We start from the raw sequence: 16355 nt of genomic DNA on the forward strand, positions 1-16355 counted from the left end.
AAGTGCTCGCATCAAAAATAAAACCTCTGGATTAGAAATTTGTGGTGGGGGCTGGAGAGATGGCTCAGTGGTTAAGAGCACTGACTGCTCTTCCTGAGGTTCTGAGTTCAAATCCCAGCAACCACATGGTGGCTCACAACCATCTGTAATGAGATCTGATGCCCTCTTCTGAAGACAGCTACGGTGTAAATAAACTCTTAAAAAAAAAAAAAGAAATTCATGGTGGGCTTAAGTCTCCAACATTTAGGACACCCTCAATTCCCCGGTGACCGGCGAGAATTGAGAATTCTTGAGCCACTTTGAACATCTGGATATATGGTGTAAGTTCACTTAAAACTAAGAATTTCTACAAAAATAGTCATTTTGCTTATTAAAATGTTTCAGAAGATCAGGCATGCGGAATGCGTCTTTAATCCCGGCACTCCAGAGGCAGAGACAGGCAGATCTCTGTGAGCTTAGAAGCAAGCCAGGACTACGTAGAGAGATCCTCTCTCAAATAAAGAGGTTTCGGGGAGGCACACAGACCTCCAGGGAGCCAATGAGTGGATGCTCTGAGTCTTCGAGAAAACTTAATGGTAGATGGGAGCTGAGCACCAGGCTTTGCAAATCCCGACCCAAGGATTGGCCAACGTGAGACGTGACAGCGGCATCAGGCCTTTGGTGACATGCTGAAACTGGGGCTCCCCTTGATAATGCTGGGTCAGAGGGTACAGAAGTTGGGGCCAGCACAGCTCACTCTGGGTACAGTCATACTCTGTGAAGTTGATGTGGAATCTCTCTTCCTTTTTAAAAAAAAAATCATGATTTTTTTACATCAACTAAGATGTATGTATATGTATTTTTCCTTCATTTTAAGTGGTGCTGACTACTTTCCATATGTCGAACCATTCTCGTTCTTCGTTCCCCCTCCCTCTCTCCCTCCTTCCTTCCCTCTCTCCTCTTCCACTCAGAAGTTCATGCTATGTGGTCCAGGTGTAGACCAAGTTGAACTTGAACCTACAATTCTCCTGCCTCAGCCTTGTCAGCAAGGGGTTACAGGGACCAAGCCCAGCAGACTGGAAAGCTAGTCATATTACATTCAGTTTTGTCGAGATTCTTATTTTGACAGAGCCTTACTGTAGAGCCGAAATTGGCTGATAATCCCACTGCCTAAGAGTCCAAAGTGCGAGATTACGAGTCAAATTCACATTCCTGGGATGAATCCGATTTAGCATGGCACTTAATTCTTTAATATGCTTAATTTGATCCACCAGTATTTTGTTGAGAATTTCCCATAAATTTATATGTCAGATCACTCTATAGTCTCTAAAAAAAGATTTGACATTTTTATATTCATTATGTATGTGAGTATTTTGCCTCTGTGCGCATGTGTGCATACAAGTGTGTATCTAATCTATGCTTGGTACCCACAGAGACCAGAAGAGGGCATTGGAGTCCCTGGAACTAGAGTTGCAGATGGCTGAGCCATTGTGTGGGAGCTGGGCACCAAACCCAGTCCTCTGCATGAGGAGCGAGTGCCCCCACAGAAGGACCGAGAATCCTTGCCAACTGTAAAATCTGACCAAGGATTAATATCCAGAACATATAAAGATATCAAAAACAGGCAAAACAAAACAAAACAAAACAGATGACACAGTCAAATAATGGGCTTAAGATCCAAACAGAGAGGCTTGGGGAGATGGCTCAGGAGTTAAGAGCACTGACCGAAATAATGGGCTTAAGATCCAAACAGAGAGGCTTGGGGAGATGGCTCAGGAGTTAAGAGCACAGACCGCTCTTCCAGAGGTCCTGAGTTCAAATCCCAACAACCACATGGTGGCTCGCAACCATCTGTAATGGGATCTGATGCCCTCTTCTGGTGTGTCTGAAGACAGCTACAGTGTACTCATATATAATAAATAAATTTTACAAAAAGATCCAGAGACTTCTCAAAAGAAGAAAAAAAATTACTAAAAAATATCCTAAAGGTAATGCTCATTGTTTCTAGAAATTAGAGAAATGAAAATCAAAACAACCCAGTCAGAATGGCAACGATCAACAACTGACAGCAAATTGGATTGGTGCCAAGGATGTGGGGTAGAGGGAAGCCCCATTTACTGTTTATTCGATTGCAAACTTATCCAGCTGTTCTGGCAATCTGTGTGGAGAACTGCCAAAAGGCTACAAATAAACTTACCACTACGACCGAGCTAACCCCCTGCTCCGCACATGGCCAGAGGACATCCTACTCCACAGCCTCTTTCTTGGCCCTGTTCACTGCCATTTCATCCACAGTAGTCGGGGAAACAGAAACAACCTAAATATCCCTCAACCAATGAGCAGATAATGAAAATGTGTTACATAAGCACTACGGAATACTATTCAACTGTAGAGGAAATGAAGTCATTGAATTTTCCTTTTTTTTTTTTTAAAGATTTATTTTATGTATATGAGTACACTGAACCTGTCTTCAGACACAACAATAGAGGGCATCGGATCCCATTACAGATGGTTGTGAGCCACCATGTGGTTGCTGGGAATTGAACTCAGGACCTCTGGAAGAGCAGTCAGTGTTCCTAACCACTGAACCATCTTTCCAGCCCCTAGAATTTTCTTTTTAAAAATAATTTACTTATTTTATTTTTTATATACATTGGTGCTTTTTACTGCGTGTGTGTGTGAAGGTTGTTGGATCCCATGCAACAGGAATTATAGTCAGTTGTGAGCTGCCATGTGGGTGCTGGGAATTGAACCCTGGGCCACAGGAAGAGCTGGCAGTGCCTTTAACCACTGAGCCATCTCTCCGGCCCAGAAGCCATAGAATTTTGAAGTAAGTGGATGGAACTAGAGAAGATCACATTGAGTGAGGTAAACTCAGACCCAGAAAGACAGATGTCGTGTGTTCTTTCTCACCTGTGGTTCCTAGTTCCAGGTCTTCAGAGTAACTGCAGGAAATAGGAAAGTAGAAGTTCTCCATGGTGAGGACAGCATTGTAGAGGGAAGGAGCAGGATATGAGTGAAGAGGGAGATGGGAAAATGGGTGGGAGGGGGAGGAGTAGTCACGGAGAAGAGACAGATAAATACAGAAGTAGAAAAAAGAGGATAAAATCATAGCAAGGATTTCTAAAAAGAATCATATTAATATCCATTTACCTAATATTGCATATAATAATATAATAAAAGTTTGTGGGCTGGAGAGATGGCTCAGTGGTTAAGAGAACAGACTGCACTTCCACAAGCCCTCAGTTCAATTCTCAGCAACCACAGGGTGACTCACAACCATCTGTAATGGGAGCCCTCTTCTGGTGTCTCACATACATAAAATAAATAAATAAATCTTTTTAAAAAATTTAAAAAGTTTGCATGTACATATATAACTTAGATGAAAAATTCCCATCTGGGCTGACAATGTTACTCCCAAGAGCTGTAAGACTGACTAACAGAAGTCCACCGCCAGGCATGAGTAGCCCCCTTTTGAATTGTTGGTCAGGATCGTCCAAGAGACTCCCAAACACTATAGGTCATGGATGTTGCCCTTGGTTGCCTCCCTGAGACTGAAAGCCAAGTCTCTATTCTTGAAGACATCATGGGCATAAGTCTCAGAGGATCCAAGCTGGGCCTAACCTGAGGACTGCCTCGCTTTCATAACAGAATGTGCTATGAAAGTTTCCAAAGGAAGGAAGCAACCAATATTCCTGCACAGCTAGGATGCCTATGAACTACAACACTGACCAGCAGGACACACTGACCCTAAGGGTGCAGCCATGGCACACATACCTCGGCAGTAACCAACAGCTCCCTAAGTGGATTTGAGGCCCATTCAATGAGAGGAAAATTATGCCTGGTACCGGAAACCTAGCCAACTACCCAGGGCTAGTGAAGTCACCCATCACGGAGGAGAACTTACACTTTGCTAAACTAGCATAATTCCTAACTTCACTCTAAACACACACACACACACACACACACACACACGTCCGTTATATATGGATTTTATATATACATATACATATACATATACAGATAAGTCTCACCCTTCATCAAAGGGAACATCAAAATGGAGACCAGCACAGAAACCCACAACCAATCAAAATGAAGAGAACACTAGATCTCGTGATGCCAGACAAGGCTGATACATCTACAACACAGCGTCAAAGGGAACGGGAATTAGAGACTGCATCTTTTAGGAATGTCAGAAAAGCTAAACCCATGACGTCTCATAGACATCAATGCCTAACCCTAAATAAAGATGACCCGATAGACAGCTAGCATGGAGGGGGGAATCTTTGTTTGTTTGTTTGTTTGGTTTGGTTTGGTTTGTTTTTTCAAGAGATGGTTTCCCTGCATAGCCCTGACTGTCCTGGAACTCCCTTTGTACACCAGGCTGGCCTCGAACTCACAGAGATTTATCTGCCTCTACTGGGATTAAAGGTGAACCACCCCTCTCCCCCACCCTCACCCCACCCCCACCCTCACCCTCCACCTCGGCGACAGCACTTTCTTTCTTTCTTCTTCTTTTTTTTTTTTTTTTTTTTTAGGTCCAATTGGTAAGATATAATTGCCCACTTAAACATACAAAGCCCGGGTTGGGGATTTAGCTCAGTGGTAGAGCGCTTGCCTAGGAAGCACAAGGCCCTGGGTTCGGTCCCCAGCTCCGAAAAAAAGAAAAAAAGAACCAAGAAACATACAAAGCCCGGTACCATCCATCCCTAGGAACATTGATAACAACCTGTAAATACACAGAGCACAATTTTAACATCACCTGCCATGGCTTCTAACCCTCTCCCCGTCTCCTCTGTCCTGCCTCTTCCTCTCTGTCGTAGTCTCCTCCCGACAGCACTTTCTTGATGTTCAAAAGTTTTAAATTTTTCTGAGATGCAACTATCAGTTGTATCTTTTATTGGCTGCACTAAGAAGTCATCGCGGAATGTAAAGTGCTTTTCTCTTCTTGTTTAAAAATATTTCTATTTATTCTTTGAAACTTCCACTCGTGTATTTAATGCATTTTGATCATACCCACGCTCCCTCACTCCACCCACTGGGCTCCCACGGGGACACGCTCAGCCCACGCCCCTCCTGCCTTCATGCCCTCTTTATCTCTTATATGTTCTTATGCATATACATGCGTGTTCATGTGGATTTACATGCATATGTATGTGGAGGCCCGAGGTTGACAGTGGGTCTCTTTGCTAAGGATCTCTCGCCCACCATGGATCATTAATGCTTCTGTTTACTTCCTCCTGGACGGATTAGGAGCGGATGGTATCCATGCCCTTACATGCGGGCCCTGAGGGATTGAACCTGGGTCATTCCGCTCACACAGCAAGCATCTCCCCAACTGAGCCAGCTCCCTGCATATTCTTTTAATGTGGTCTATCACTTACATTCAAATTTATAACCAGTAGGAGCCAACTTGAGTATATGATGCGTGTAGCTCTCAAAGTGAATTCTTTTGAAGACAGACTTCCAGTTATTCCAGCGTCCTTTGTTGAAAAGACCTCGTTGTCAAAAACCGGCTGGTTACCAGTGTTGGGCTACATGATCTGTTTTTGCCTTCATTCGTCGCTTGCCCCCTGTTTTGCTTCCTTCTGATTATGACTTGTATCTCCGACATCATTGATCATCTTTGATTTCTAAATGTCTGCTTTCTCACCGCACTTGGCCACGTGTTTAACCTTTAAGGCTTCAACCTTGAGGACTCCTGAGGCCCAGGTGTAGGTATGTTCTAGGTTCCCTGACTTGACTAGCGCCCTCTTGTGCTTGCTATAAAGCCAGTGGAATGCAAAGTTTGAACCACGTGACTTTCACAGACTCCTTTTCCATGTTGGCAGAGTCGGTATTCGCCGGGAGTCACGCGTTAGAGCGAGCTATTTGATACAGAGCATGCACGAATGTGAACGATAAGCCGCCTGGCCCGTTGGCATCACATTTCTTCCTAATTCTTATACCTAATTCTTTGGGGGGGGGGGCTGCTGAGATCATTTTCTCTTACTTTTTACCTTTTTGGGGGTAACTCACAGTCCAATTCTTCTGCACTCTGATTTGACTCTGCTTCCTGTCACCTCCATCCTCTCTGATTCACAAACTCATGTACAAAGGCTTTTCCACGTAAGACCTCCAACAGAACCCAATGCACAGGGAGTCCTTTACGGTGTCTTAGAAACCCCTTTACTGTTGTGCCCTAACTCCACGATCCTGACCTGGAGGACTTCCTGTCTGAAATGCATCACGCTTTCAGTCTTCTAAACCGAGATTCACAGGCACTGGAAAGACGGCAGAGGAGTGAAGAGTAGACTCTGCTCTTCCGGAGGACCTGAGTTTGGTTCCCAGCGTGGGCGGTTCACATCTACCTGTAACTCCAGCCTCAGGGAATCCAAGGGTCTCTTCCGGGCTCCAAAGCCCAGTACCCACGTGGCATACACACATAGAGATGCATAAATAAAAATATATAAATCGAAACATTATCTCCCTCAGTTTGAAATTATTATATTTATTTATATGTGTTTTAACAAGGCTTTAATAGGGAACAGAATTCTCCCACTGCTGAGATAACCGTAAGAGGGAAAGCTTGGCAGCGGAGGAGTAGTAAGAGCCTCGTTCTGTAAGTCATGGGAATGACGGACAGAGCTTTCAGAGAAAAGTCATTAACATCCACCAACCGAAAATGACGTCAGTACTTAGAGAAAATGATGTCAGTACTCACCTCTTTGGAAGAATGTGCTCATCATGAATGCAAAGAAAATTGTGGCGATGGCAAAACACATTAGAAAAATAAATATCAGGGTAGTGTTACTGTTCCTGAACACAGCCACACCGTTCATCTACAAAGCAACCACACATGCGAAGAAAGCGTGAGGGCCCCATAAAACACTGTGCAAAAGATTGTTTTTAATTTAATATTATACATAGTTTTTTTTAAAGGCAAACATCTGATCTACCATCTGCTATCATTTATAAATTGTTACGAATATTTTTTTCAGGGAAAAATAAGTTTGGATTTAGTTTTTGACCTAATGTGAATATTTTTTCTCTTGGGGGGGTGTTTATCTTGGGCATTGCACTGAGGACCTTGTATTCCCTTGACATGTGTTCCACCACTGAGCTACACCACCAGCATAAGTTTGATTCACTTGTGGTATTATCGGTATTCCTGTTGTTACTTTGTGTCTTCTGTTTTAACACTCTTTGGTTATTTCTTCTGTCTGAAATATTTTCCCGTTTAGTCTGGGTTTTCTTGCCTTCACCACACTGACACAATGTTCACAGTTTGGGAGTGAGCTTTTATATATCCAAGTAGCGGGTTAGTAATGTCTGCAGGCAAATGTTACCATCACACTCCATTGACACCATAAAAAACAACCCACGGTGACGTGGAAGTAAAATAATGTTTTACTAAGTGTTTTCAACCATTGTGCAGAATGAAATTAATGCTTTCAAGCCTGTAGAGATGCATTTTGTGAGCCTCGAGTTCCTAAATACTAGATTAGGTCAGACAGCCAGGAGGGTAACCCTTGCAGTTTGGAGGTAAAGTTGAAGGTTAACACAAATTCAAGATCAGCCTGGCCTGTATGGTGAATTCCAGGCCAGCCAGGGTTCCACAGTGAGCCTCTGTCTCAAAAGGGAAAAGAAAAAAAAAGGGGGGGGCGGGGGAGATGGGAGAGAGTGAAGAATGCTTCATTTCCCAATTTCAGCAAACACCTCTACACATTCCTCAACGCCTGTATCACCCACCCACACCCGATTCTTTCCTATCCAGTCATGGCTCACCGTATTCTAAAGAACGAAGCATACCTTTGTGCAAAAGAGAACCGTCATACCGGAAACAGTAACTAAGGCGGAAAGGAAGAACGTGATGAACCAAGCAACCCAGTGCAGCCAGTTCTCCAGTCCCATCAAATACATATATTCCTAGAAAAGCAAGAGAGCCTCGGGTTAGAGCCATGAGGCTGCTTCCCGTCTAGTTAGATGTCTTAGGTACTCTAGTCTGGGAGTCTGTAATGCGCTCTAGCTAAACAGCGAAAGGGACCAACACTTGGCTTAACTACAGCAGAGTTGGCCCTGTATGAACCTCTAAACAACTGCTAAGAGAACTCAAAAGTAGGACACCTATGGAGGTTGGACTTTAACGCAGAGTATAGTCCATGCCTATAATTCAAGCATTTGGGAGACAGAGGTAGGGGAATTTGTCAGGAGCACAAGGTCTGTCTGGTCTATAAAGTGGTGGCAAGCCAATCAGGGGTTCTATATTGAGACTTTGCCTCAAACACAAAACAAAGAACAGTCTGGACTTTATTCTCAGGGCCACATACTCAGAGGGAGATTCGATAAATGAAGGAACCATTGGAGTTTTAGGCATATGCCATTATGCCTAACTTCTACAGTATTAACATCCGTATGAAAAGAAGATTTGAGTAGAAAAGGAGAAAAACGTGACCGACGTGTAGACGCTTTATGCCCACCAGCTTTCTACACAAGTTTGTTGTTGAAGTAGCAAACGGGGAAGGTCAGAATTCATCATACAATGGAAGTTCTATGAGTGTTCTAGTCATACATCAGAAGCTCCTGGGGCTTCCCCGTGAGTATAAAACCCACTGTTATCCATCCCAGCAGAAAGGAGGCGTCAGACGCCTCACAGCATCAGAGCAGAATCGATGCACCCTATAGGCAGTGCCAAGATGGCGCTCAGTCTGCTTCTTACAGCAAGATGAAGCCGGCCAGTGAAACAGCTCTCTAGCCACAGACATGGCCAGTGGGGCCAAGAAAAGCCCAAGGAGAAACTACCAGACTGTTTTAATACTCGGTCATAAGAATCAATAAAAAGAGAAGAAAATTGGGGCTGGAACGATGGCTCATCAGTTAAGAGCACTGGCTGCTCTTCCAGAGGTCCTGAGTTCAACTCCCAGCACCACAGGGTGGCTCACAACCATCTCAGATGTAGTCCCATGGGATCTGATGTCCCCTTCTGGTGCACAGATGAAAAACGCCCATGTACATAACATACATGAATTAACAAGTTATTTTAAAAAAAGAGAAGAAAGTGCAAAGCGAGAAAATTTTAACCAGGTGAACTTCTCGCACCTAGGAGGCAGAAGCAAAAGGATCATGGGTCCATGGTCAGCCCGGATAACACAACGGGTTCCAGGTCATTCACTAGGCCTACATAAGGGCACCACATCTGAGAAATGGAAACCTAAGCGAGAAAAAGAAGTAACAGCGGCTGCGTGACCAGAAGAACACAGAAAGTGAGCAGTCCAAGCCGTCCCGGGACCAACGAGGTAACGAAGCCTGCTTTAGGTCGTGTTTTTCCAGAAGATGCTTCCCAATCATCTTCCCACAAAACGGGAGTGAGTGGATTGTGGGTAAAAATTCCCTCTGTTGCCAACATTTTTCTTCACACCTGCCCTATTTAGCAGCAGTGCGCTAACCTAGTAGGACCTACTAGGCTGGGCAATCTAAAAGTAAGCATTATGTGTGACATCAAGAGATGGTACGCCCTACCCTGTAAACAGGCTTCAAATACTTCTCATTTGCATATGAGAGGTAGAGGCTCCTCCCACAAGCCCGGGCCTCAGTCCTATTCGCTTCTCATTTGCATCTGAGAGGTAGAGGCTCCTCCCACAAGCCCTGGCCTCCGTCCTATTCAAGACACTTCATTAGCAGCCTCCCTGTTCTCCCGGCACTTGCGGACCGAGTTACCTTCTGTTTCCTCTCCTTCTCCAACAAGATGGAATTGGTGATTATGAGCTCAACACAGATGAAGCTGAGCATGAGGAGCAGAGGGAACTCATTCTGAAGGATCACTAGGAAGGGGTCCTGGATATGGGACCCAGATGGGAATCTCTGCACCGAGACCTGGAGATTCTTAAACATGTCCAGTGCTGCTTTGGGAGCATGGTGCAGCATGATGGCTTTGTCTACGGCATGCTGTATTGCCAGGAAGCCTTCTTTGTTGTATCCTACAAGGAAACAGAATGCCAAGTGTAAGAAAGTAAAGACCGAAGACTGAAATGAGTGAAAATTCTGGTGGATCCTGGCTAGACGGCAGCCAGAAGGTGCTCCCACATCATACAGCATGGAGGACAGAGAGGGGCCCGCTCTGGAGGGCTGCGGGAATGAAGCAATGATCAGGGAAACAAATTCTGTCAGAAAGGACAAGGCATGCTCTATACAGGGATCTTCCAAGGTAGAGAGCCATCTTCTCCCTTCACTCTCTGGCTCTGTGGGCAGAGTACCCGTTCTGTGGTATGTCTTATCCAGTATGTACAGGATGGTTGAACTCAAAGCACTTGGAAGACACAGATCTCCTGATTGGGTACATTGCCGTGTAACGAAAGGATTAGGTTCCTGTGTTGTGCTGGCAAGCTACAGACACTGCCCTTCTCATAGGCAGCTTTTTTTTTTTTTTTCAACAATATAGTGGTCTTCCGGCTTTCAATAAAAGAGGTCTCATGCTAAGGATCCCCTGAGTGATATATGCTCTAGTTCCAAGCAAGGGCTAGCAGCCCTGTAGTAGATCACTGTGTCCCATTGTCTAGACATAGGCAAATGTCCAGACCTGTCACACTGGAGAAGGGAAGGACAAACTGACGGTTATTAATAACCTGGACAACATCCTGGCTATTGTTACGTATTCTCATTTGTTCGTGGGAGCGTGTTCACTAAACAATTATAGATGTTTTCTGGAATCTGGGTAAGGACTTGAGTACCAGTTTGGCATCCAGGCCCAAGGCCTCAAGACATTAGTGTGGTCGTCCTATAATGAGGTCTTGACTATCCTCAATTTTAGAAGAACAGTTAGTTGCTTAATGGGTGTTCATGTTTAACCTCTCACAAGTCAGGGGAAGTTTGCTCTGTGGGAAGGAAAGAGTCCTTCGGGGATGAACTGTTACTTCTCTACAAGTCTGGAGTTGTCAGAGAGGAAGCGAGGGGCTGCGATGGTATGAGCAGATCCAGGAAAACTGGATGCTAAGTAGGGGTGTCTGCACTGCTAGACACAGTTATGTTCCTTTCCACAGCAGACAACAAGATGACAGAAAGCCGTTACTAAGTACTTTGCTCACACTGGAAAATTTCAGAAAGTCAGCAGGGCTTCCTGCAGAGAACATTATGATATCTGGGAGTCACAACCCAGCTTCAGAGATTGTCCTAGTCAGGGCTTCTTTCTTTTTTCTTTTTTTCTTTTCTTTTTTTTTTTTTTCCGGAGCTGGGGACCGAACCCAGGGCCTTGCACTTGCTAGGCAAGCGCTCTACCACTGAGCTAAATCCCCAAACCCCCTAATCAGGGTTTCTATTCCTGCACAAAACATCATGACCAAGAAGCAAGTTGGGGAAGAAAGGGTTTATTCAGCTTACACTTCTGCATTGCTGTTCATCACCAAAGGAAGTCAGGACTGGAACTCACACAGGGTAAGAACTTGGAGGCAGGAGCGGATGCAGAGGCCATGGAGGGATGACACTTACTGGCTTGCTTCCCCTGCCTTGCTTGGCTTGCTCTCTTATAGAACCCAGGAACCCCAGTTCAGGGATGGCACCGCCCTCCTGCCGTTGATCAATAATAGAGAAAATGCTCTTCAGCTGGGTCTCATGGAGGCATTTCCTCAAGGGAGGCTCCTTTCTCTGGGATAACTCCAGCTTGTGTCAAATTGACACACAAAACCAGCCAGTACAGAGTTCTACGTTATCCTGTAGGACATAGGAGCTCCTAGGAACGCCTGACCTTCTGATTTTAATGCTACCTGCTTATCCTTAGCAAAATAGGGAGAGGAAGTGCCCTTTCTCAGGGTGTGATTTCAGAAGGGGGGACACAAAAGAGTGGGGATTGGCATAGCCAGCTAAGACCATGAGATCTCAAGGAAGAAGCTGCCGGTATTCTCCCTCCAGCTGTGGGTGGACAAGGTGGATGGAATTAGAACAAAAGAGAGGCCTAAAGATTCAGAAAGAACAAGTTAAATCAAATGAAGCCTCAGCCAATGCAGGAGTCAAGCAGGGGTCATGCATGGGTCATGCATGGGTCATGTGTTCAGAACCACCCCCACCCCCACTGCTGCCACTGCCCCCATGTGTGTGGAAGACAGGGGCCAATCTTTTGTGTTTTTTCCTTGAAGAGCCATCAACCTCGTTTTCTGAGACAGGGTCTCTTGCTGGGACCTGGAGATTGATGATTAGGCTCGGCTGACCAGGGAGCCCCAGGAATCAGCCAGTCTCTGCCCTCCATTACTGAGGTAATAAACATGTGATATCACACCCAGCTTTTCCCTGGAGTCCTGGCGACTGAACTCAGGTTCTCAACTTGTGCAGCAGCACTATACCAACTACACTACACCCTAGCCCCAAGTTCAAGAGTTCTGGAGGCAGAGCCTGGGGCTACCCTTCAGAGCAGGAGCAGAGTCTTTAAAATGACTCAGGCAGGCAGGCAGAGAGGGAGCCCTGCAGCAGTGCGCACAGCTGTTGTTCCTCCATCATCAAATTAAAGGGGAAGTAGAGATTACAAGACATGTGTTTAGTGGTTAGTGAATGAGACCTGATAAACACAGATAAACGTCTTAAGGCCTAGGTAGAATGTTACCGTCTAACTGTTACCTGTGTAGCCTGCCATTTTGTGCTGTTACTAATATTATAAGGAAACCTTCTCATATGTTTTTTTTTTTCTGCTGTTTAATGCCCAAGTGGATTGCATGTTCTGTTATGTTCTGTGCTTTTGGAAACCAACAGAAGTCAGTTAGAACTGTTTTGTGTAGTTAGCCGCAATAAGCTTAGACCCAAACTAACCACCCAGCAGCACTTCCCGTACCTGCATGTAAGCTTTTATGGGTTTTCTAAGCTGCCCCTGGGATGGACCCCAACATAAGAGAGACACCCACACCTATTTGGAATAAGACTTCTGTTTCGAGTAGGGGTCAAGTAAAGTTTAAGTTCCCAAGACTTTCCTGGGAACTGACATCCTACTTGGCAGAAAGGGACATGTATGTGCGTAGCTGACATCCTGGTTGGTAAGTTAAGACATGAATGTTAGACAAGGCAAGTCCCCTGCCACAAGTGGACACTCTAACCAGTGGGAGCGTACAACAAAGACATGTTCCTACGGAATTCCTCTATCCCTAAATCCTGACAGGTGGAATAGCTTGGCACACATGTTTGTAGATTTTAGCTCTTGAGTCTGGACCATGGCCCTGATCCATCAGCCCTGAGAACATGCTCAATAAACCATCCTGTCTGACTGAGATCGGTGTTCATGTGGTTTGTGAGGCTGCTCCTGGACCCCAACAAATTGGAGCATTTGTTGAACAAGTACAAACATTTGTATGTTCAAAACAATATCAAAGACTCGGTGTGCTGACACAAGTGAGCAATGACACCGGCTTGCATCCCAGTGACTTGGAAAGTGTAGGCAGGAGCGTTCAAGGTGGTCCTTGGCTTCACGGCAAGTTTGTGGTCAGTTTGGGCTCCACAAGACCCGAGGGGGGGGGAGAAGACGAGCTTGGGTAGTATATGTGAGACACTGAGCTCTGTCCTCAGGATTGCAAAAGCAAATGAACAACAAAACAGGGTTAACAGAGTTAGAGGTACAGCTCAGGGTTAGAGGTACAGCTCAGTATTAGAGTGCTGGCCCATTGTGTGGAAACTCCTGGGTTAGGTCCCCAAGACTGCAGGTTTGGGGAGGAGACAGAAAAATAAGAGTGCTACTTACAGGTGGAAAGGGGAGGTCACATAAGCATTGCATATTCATAAAGTGTAAGTCATGTTTTGTTCATGATGATGGCCATGTCGTCCCTAAAGAATTGGCCATTCTTACTACACTTATTATGGTTCCACTCTGGGGCTACATGTGTGTTGCCCAAGAAACATCCATACATCCATGATGCCCGCAGGTTCTCAATAGGTGACTTGAGAGCTGTGGGGACCTGGTGACTGTGCTCAAGGTAAATTTGGTGTCTGCCAAATTCTCTTCCTTCTGGTCCCTAACCACACCCATCAGGCACAGGCTAGTGTGGCAGTAAGCAAAGTGTGTCAGTGCTGTGTCCTCCAGTGTCTGGGATGCCTTTTCTGGCAGTAACCTTGGAAGCTGCCGTTATATCAAGATGAATTCCCACATAGCATCCCTAACAGTCAGTGGCGGACGTTCAGTGCTAGAGACAGAGCATGGGGCTTTGTACATGCTAGACAAGTACCAGTGAGGGACACCCCCAGCCCAGGAGTAACTCTCCTAAAAGGAAAAGGAAAAGGTAAAGGAGTTGTCACTTTATATGCATTTTGACAGATTAAAGAAAACCGCTTAAGTCGTGGTTTGTAGAGAACGCTTTAAAAAGCAAAACATTAGAGACACAAAACACCATACTCCTGGTTCTTGTAATGTTTTCACCCTTTCAAGCAACTCAATGTCATTATGCACGATCAGAATACACCTGCTGTTTTACTTACACTGAAATCCAGCATTTTATTGACTGCCATGTTTCCCAAAGGCAGCTCCTTGGACCTCTGCTGAAAGGCTAATCTTAGCAAGCATTCGGTTAGCAAAACAGTGTCACAAATATGTGGTTCAGGGCAGAGGGGCTGTGCTCACAGTAATGAGACAGGCTTCAGGGTCTCCTCACCAGGGTGTCCCCCATCGGCGTATGAAAATTCCCGGGGTGCTTGGCTTAGATTGGGAGGGTAAAGAAAGGCCGTGCACCAGCCTTCTATATCCTCTTGAAAAAACAGATGCCTCGGCGGGGATATAGAGTTCCTCTGGACATAACTGAAGCGCAAGTCATACTTCACCTATGAGAAACAAGGGGAAAACATTTGGCCATGAGATCCTGGAACCCGGCCATCGTACGGGGCAGAGCAAAACCGTTAGGCTTTAGCTCTAACTAGAGAAAAGCCCACACGGGCGGGTGTCCCTCCTAGAACCCCACATTGCTCTTCCCCGTATTTCTCTGGAAAGTGTCCCTGGGACCCACATGGGAGACGGTGATGGGTTGGAGGATACTCGGGAACCCGTTCACCTGGACCTCAGCCCCAAATTTCTTACTGAAGTACCGTCACCCTGGGGAAGTTACTTCACCTCAATTATTATGCTCCGTCTTCCTCTCGGGGTCGGGGGTGATGATAGGAGCCCATAGGGTCATACAACATGGTGTCTGACATGCATGTGACATGAACGCATGCTTGTGAAACATTGTTTTCTATTAATCGCAGGGCAAGTTCTAAAGGTCACTAAACAGCCTGCCTAAAGCCAAAGCTACACATGAGTGTTTTGCCCACTGCAGAATATAAATCAAATATCCCTGTTTAACATCTTGCTCTTTCTTTAAACACACATGCCTGGCTACCATACCTAAAGTCTGTTAGCTGGGTAGGAATGAAAATTAACTGACCCAGTGGTAAAAATCTTGCTCCCAATCTACCCAACTGCTTTGTCCTAAGCACTTTACATGCATAAACCCGAAACTCATGTGCCAGGCACTAATTAAAACTTCACTACACAGGTAATGAAAAAAATTTGACTCAGAAAAGTTAACGACTGTCCCAAGGTTATACAGCCACTAAATTTCGGGGCTGGGGTCCAAGATTCTCTGTGGCCAAGTGGTGGAGTTGAGCAGTTGAACACGATCCATGCTGTACTGAGGACAGACACTCAGAACAGATATCTTTTAAACCTCCTGGAGATAATCGTGGGTTGTAAAACATGGACGTGGATTATTCATCCCGCCCCCCATATAAAATGACAAAGCTGCCATAGAAGAAAGCCGAGGGGGTGACTGGCTTGATTAACCCATGTGGGGTCGTTGCATAGCGGGATGGTTATAGGATGGATTTTCTTACCACAAGTGGCAACGGTTCATTGCTGCTATTGAAGTCATGGTGAAAAACAATTCCCACCAGGACGTAGAAAGACTTGGGATCCTTAATGATATAGTTTTCAAATAAAGACACTGAAGGGAAGCCTAGAACTGTAGAGAGGAAAATCCAGTCAGTGAACAAGTAGCTGGGCATGAAAGCAAGCGTTGGCATCACCCATCCACCTAAGGAGACTTAAGATCCCAGCTTGTTTCTCCAACCAATCACCCAGTCATCCTGCAAACGTGTGAGCCAGAGAGAGAAACACAAGAAATAAGATGAGTTAAAGGGCATGATTTTTAGCCGGGCATATGGGGGTGCATGCATTTAATCCCAGAACTCAGGAGGCAGAGGCTGGTGGACCTCTCAGTTTGAGGAAAGCCTGGACTACAGAGCGAGTTCCAGGACAGCCAGGTCCACCCAGAGAAACCTTGTCCTTTGTGGTTATGATTGTTGTTATTAGGTTCAGAACTTATACTGGGAAGACTATACTCCCAGAAACTGCCAGCAACTATCTTTGGACATCGAGGAAGCAATGCTGAGGAGGGGAATTGAAG

At 45.4% G+C, this 16355-nt stretch overlaps 1 protein-coding gene across 12 annotated transcripts in view; it reads right to left on the reverse strand.

The window, feature by feature from the left end:
- The window catches only part of Abca17 (ATP-binding cassette, subfamily A (ABC1), member 17), a 92909-nt gene that overhangs the window by 58973 nt on the left and 17581 nt on the right, over positions 1 to 16355 (reverse strand). For 10 of the 12 annotated variants that reach the window (XR_010055139.1, XM_008767557.4, XM_039085351.2 and 7 more), the window contains 5 exon segments: positions 15784 to 15911; positions 14571 to 14736; positions 9676 to 9935; positions 7771 to 7887; positions 6683 to 6800 (listed from right to left, as the gene is read on the reverse strand). Coding sequence is in view for 11 of the 12 variants with exons in the window: in XM_008767557.4 (XP_008765779.1) it covers positions 6683 to 6800; positions 7771 to 7887; positions 9676 to 9935; positions 14571 to 14736; positions 15784 to 15911 (789 nt within the window). In the remaining variant the exon portion in view is untranslated. 12 annotated transcript variants of the gene reach the window in all.

The sequence above is a fragment of the Rattus norvegicus genome, chromosome 10, assembly GCF_036323735.1.
Source record: "Rattus norvegicus strain BN/NHsdMcwi chromosome 10, GRCr8, whole genome shotgun sequence".
Classification (NCBI taxonomy): Eukaryota; Metazoa; Chordata; class Mammalia; order Rodentia; family Muridae; genus Rattus; species Rattus norvegicus.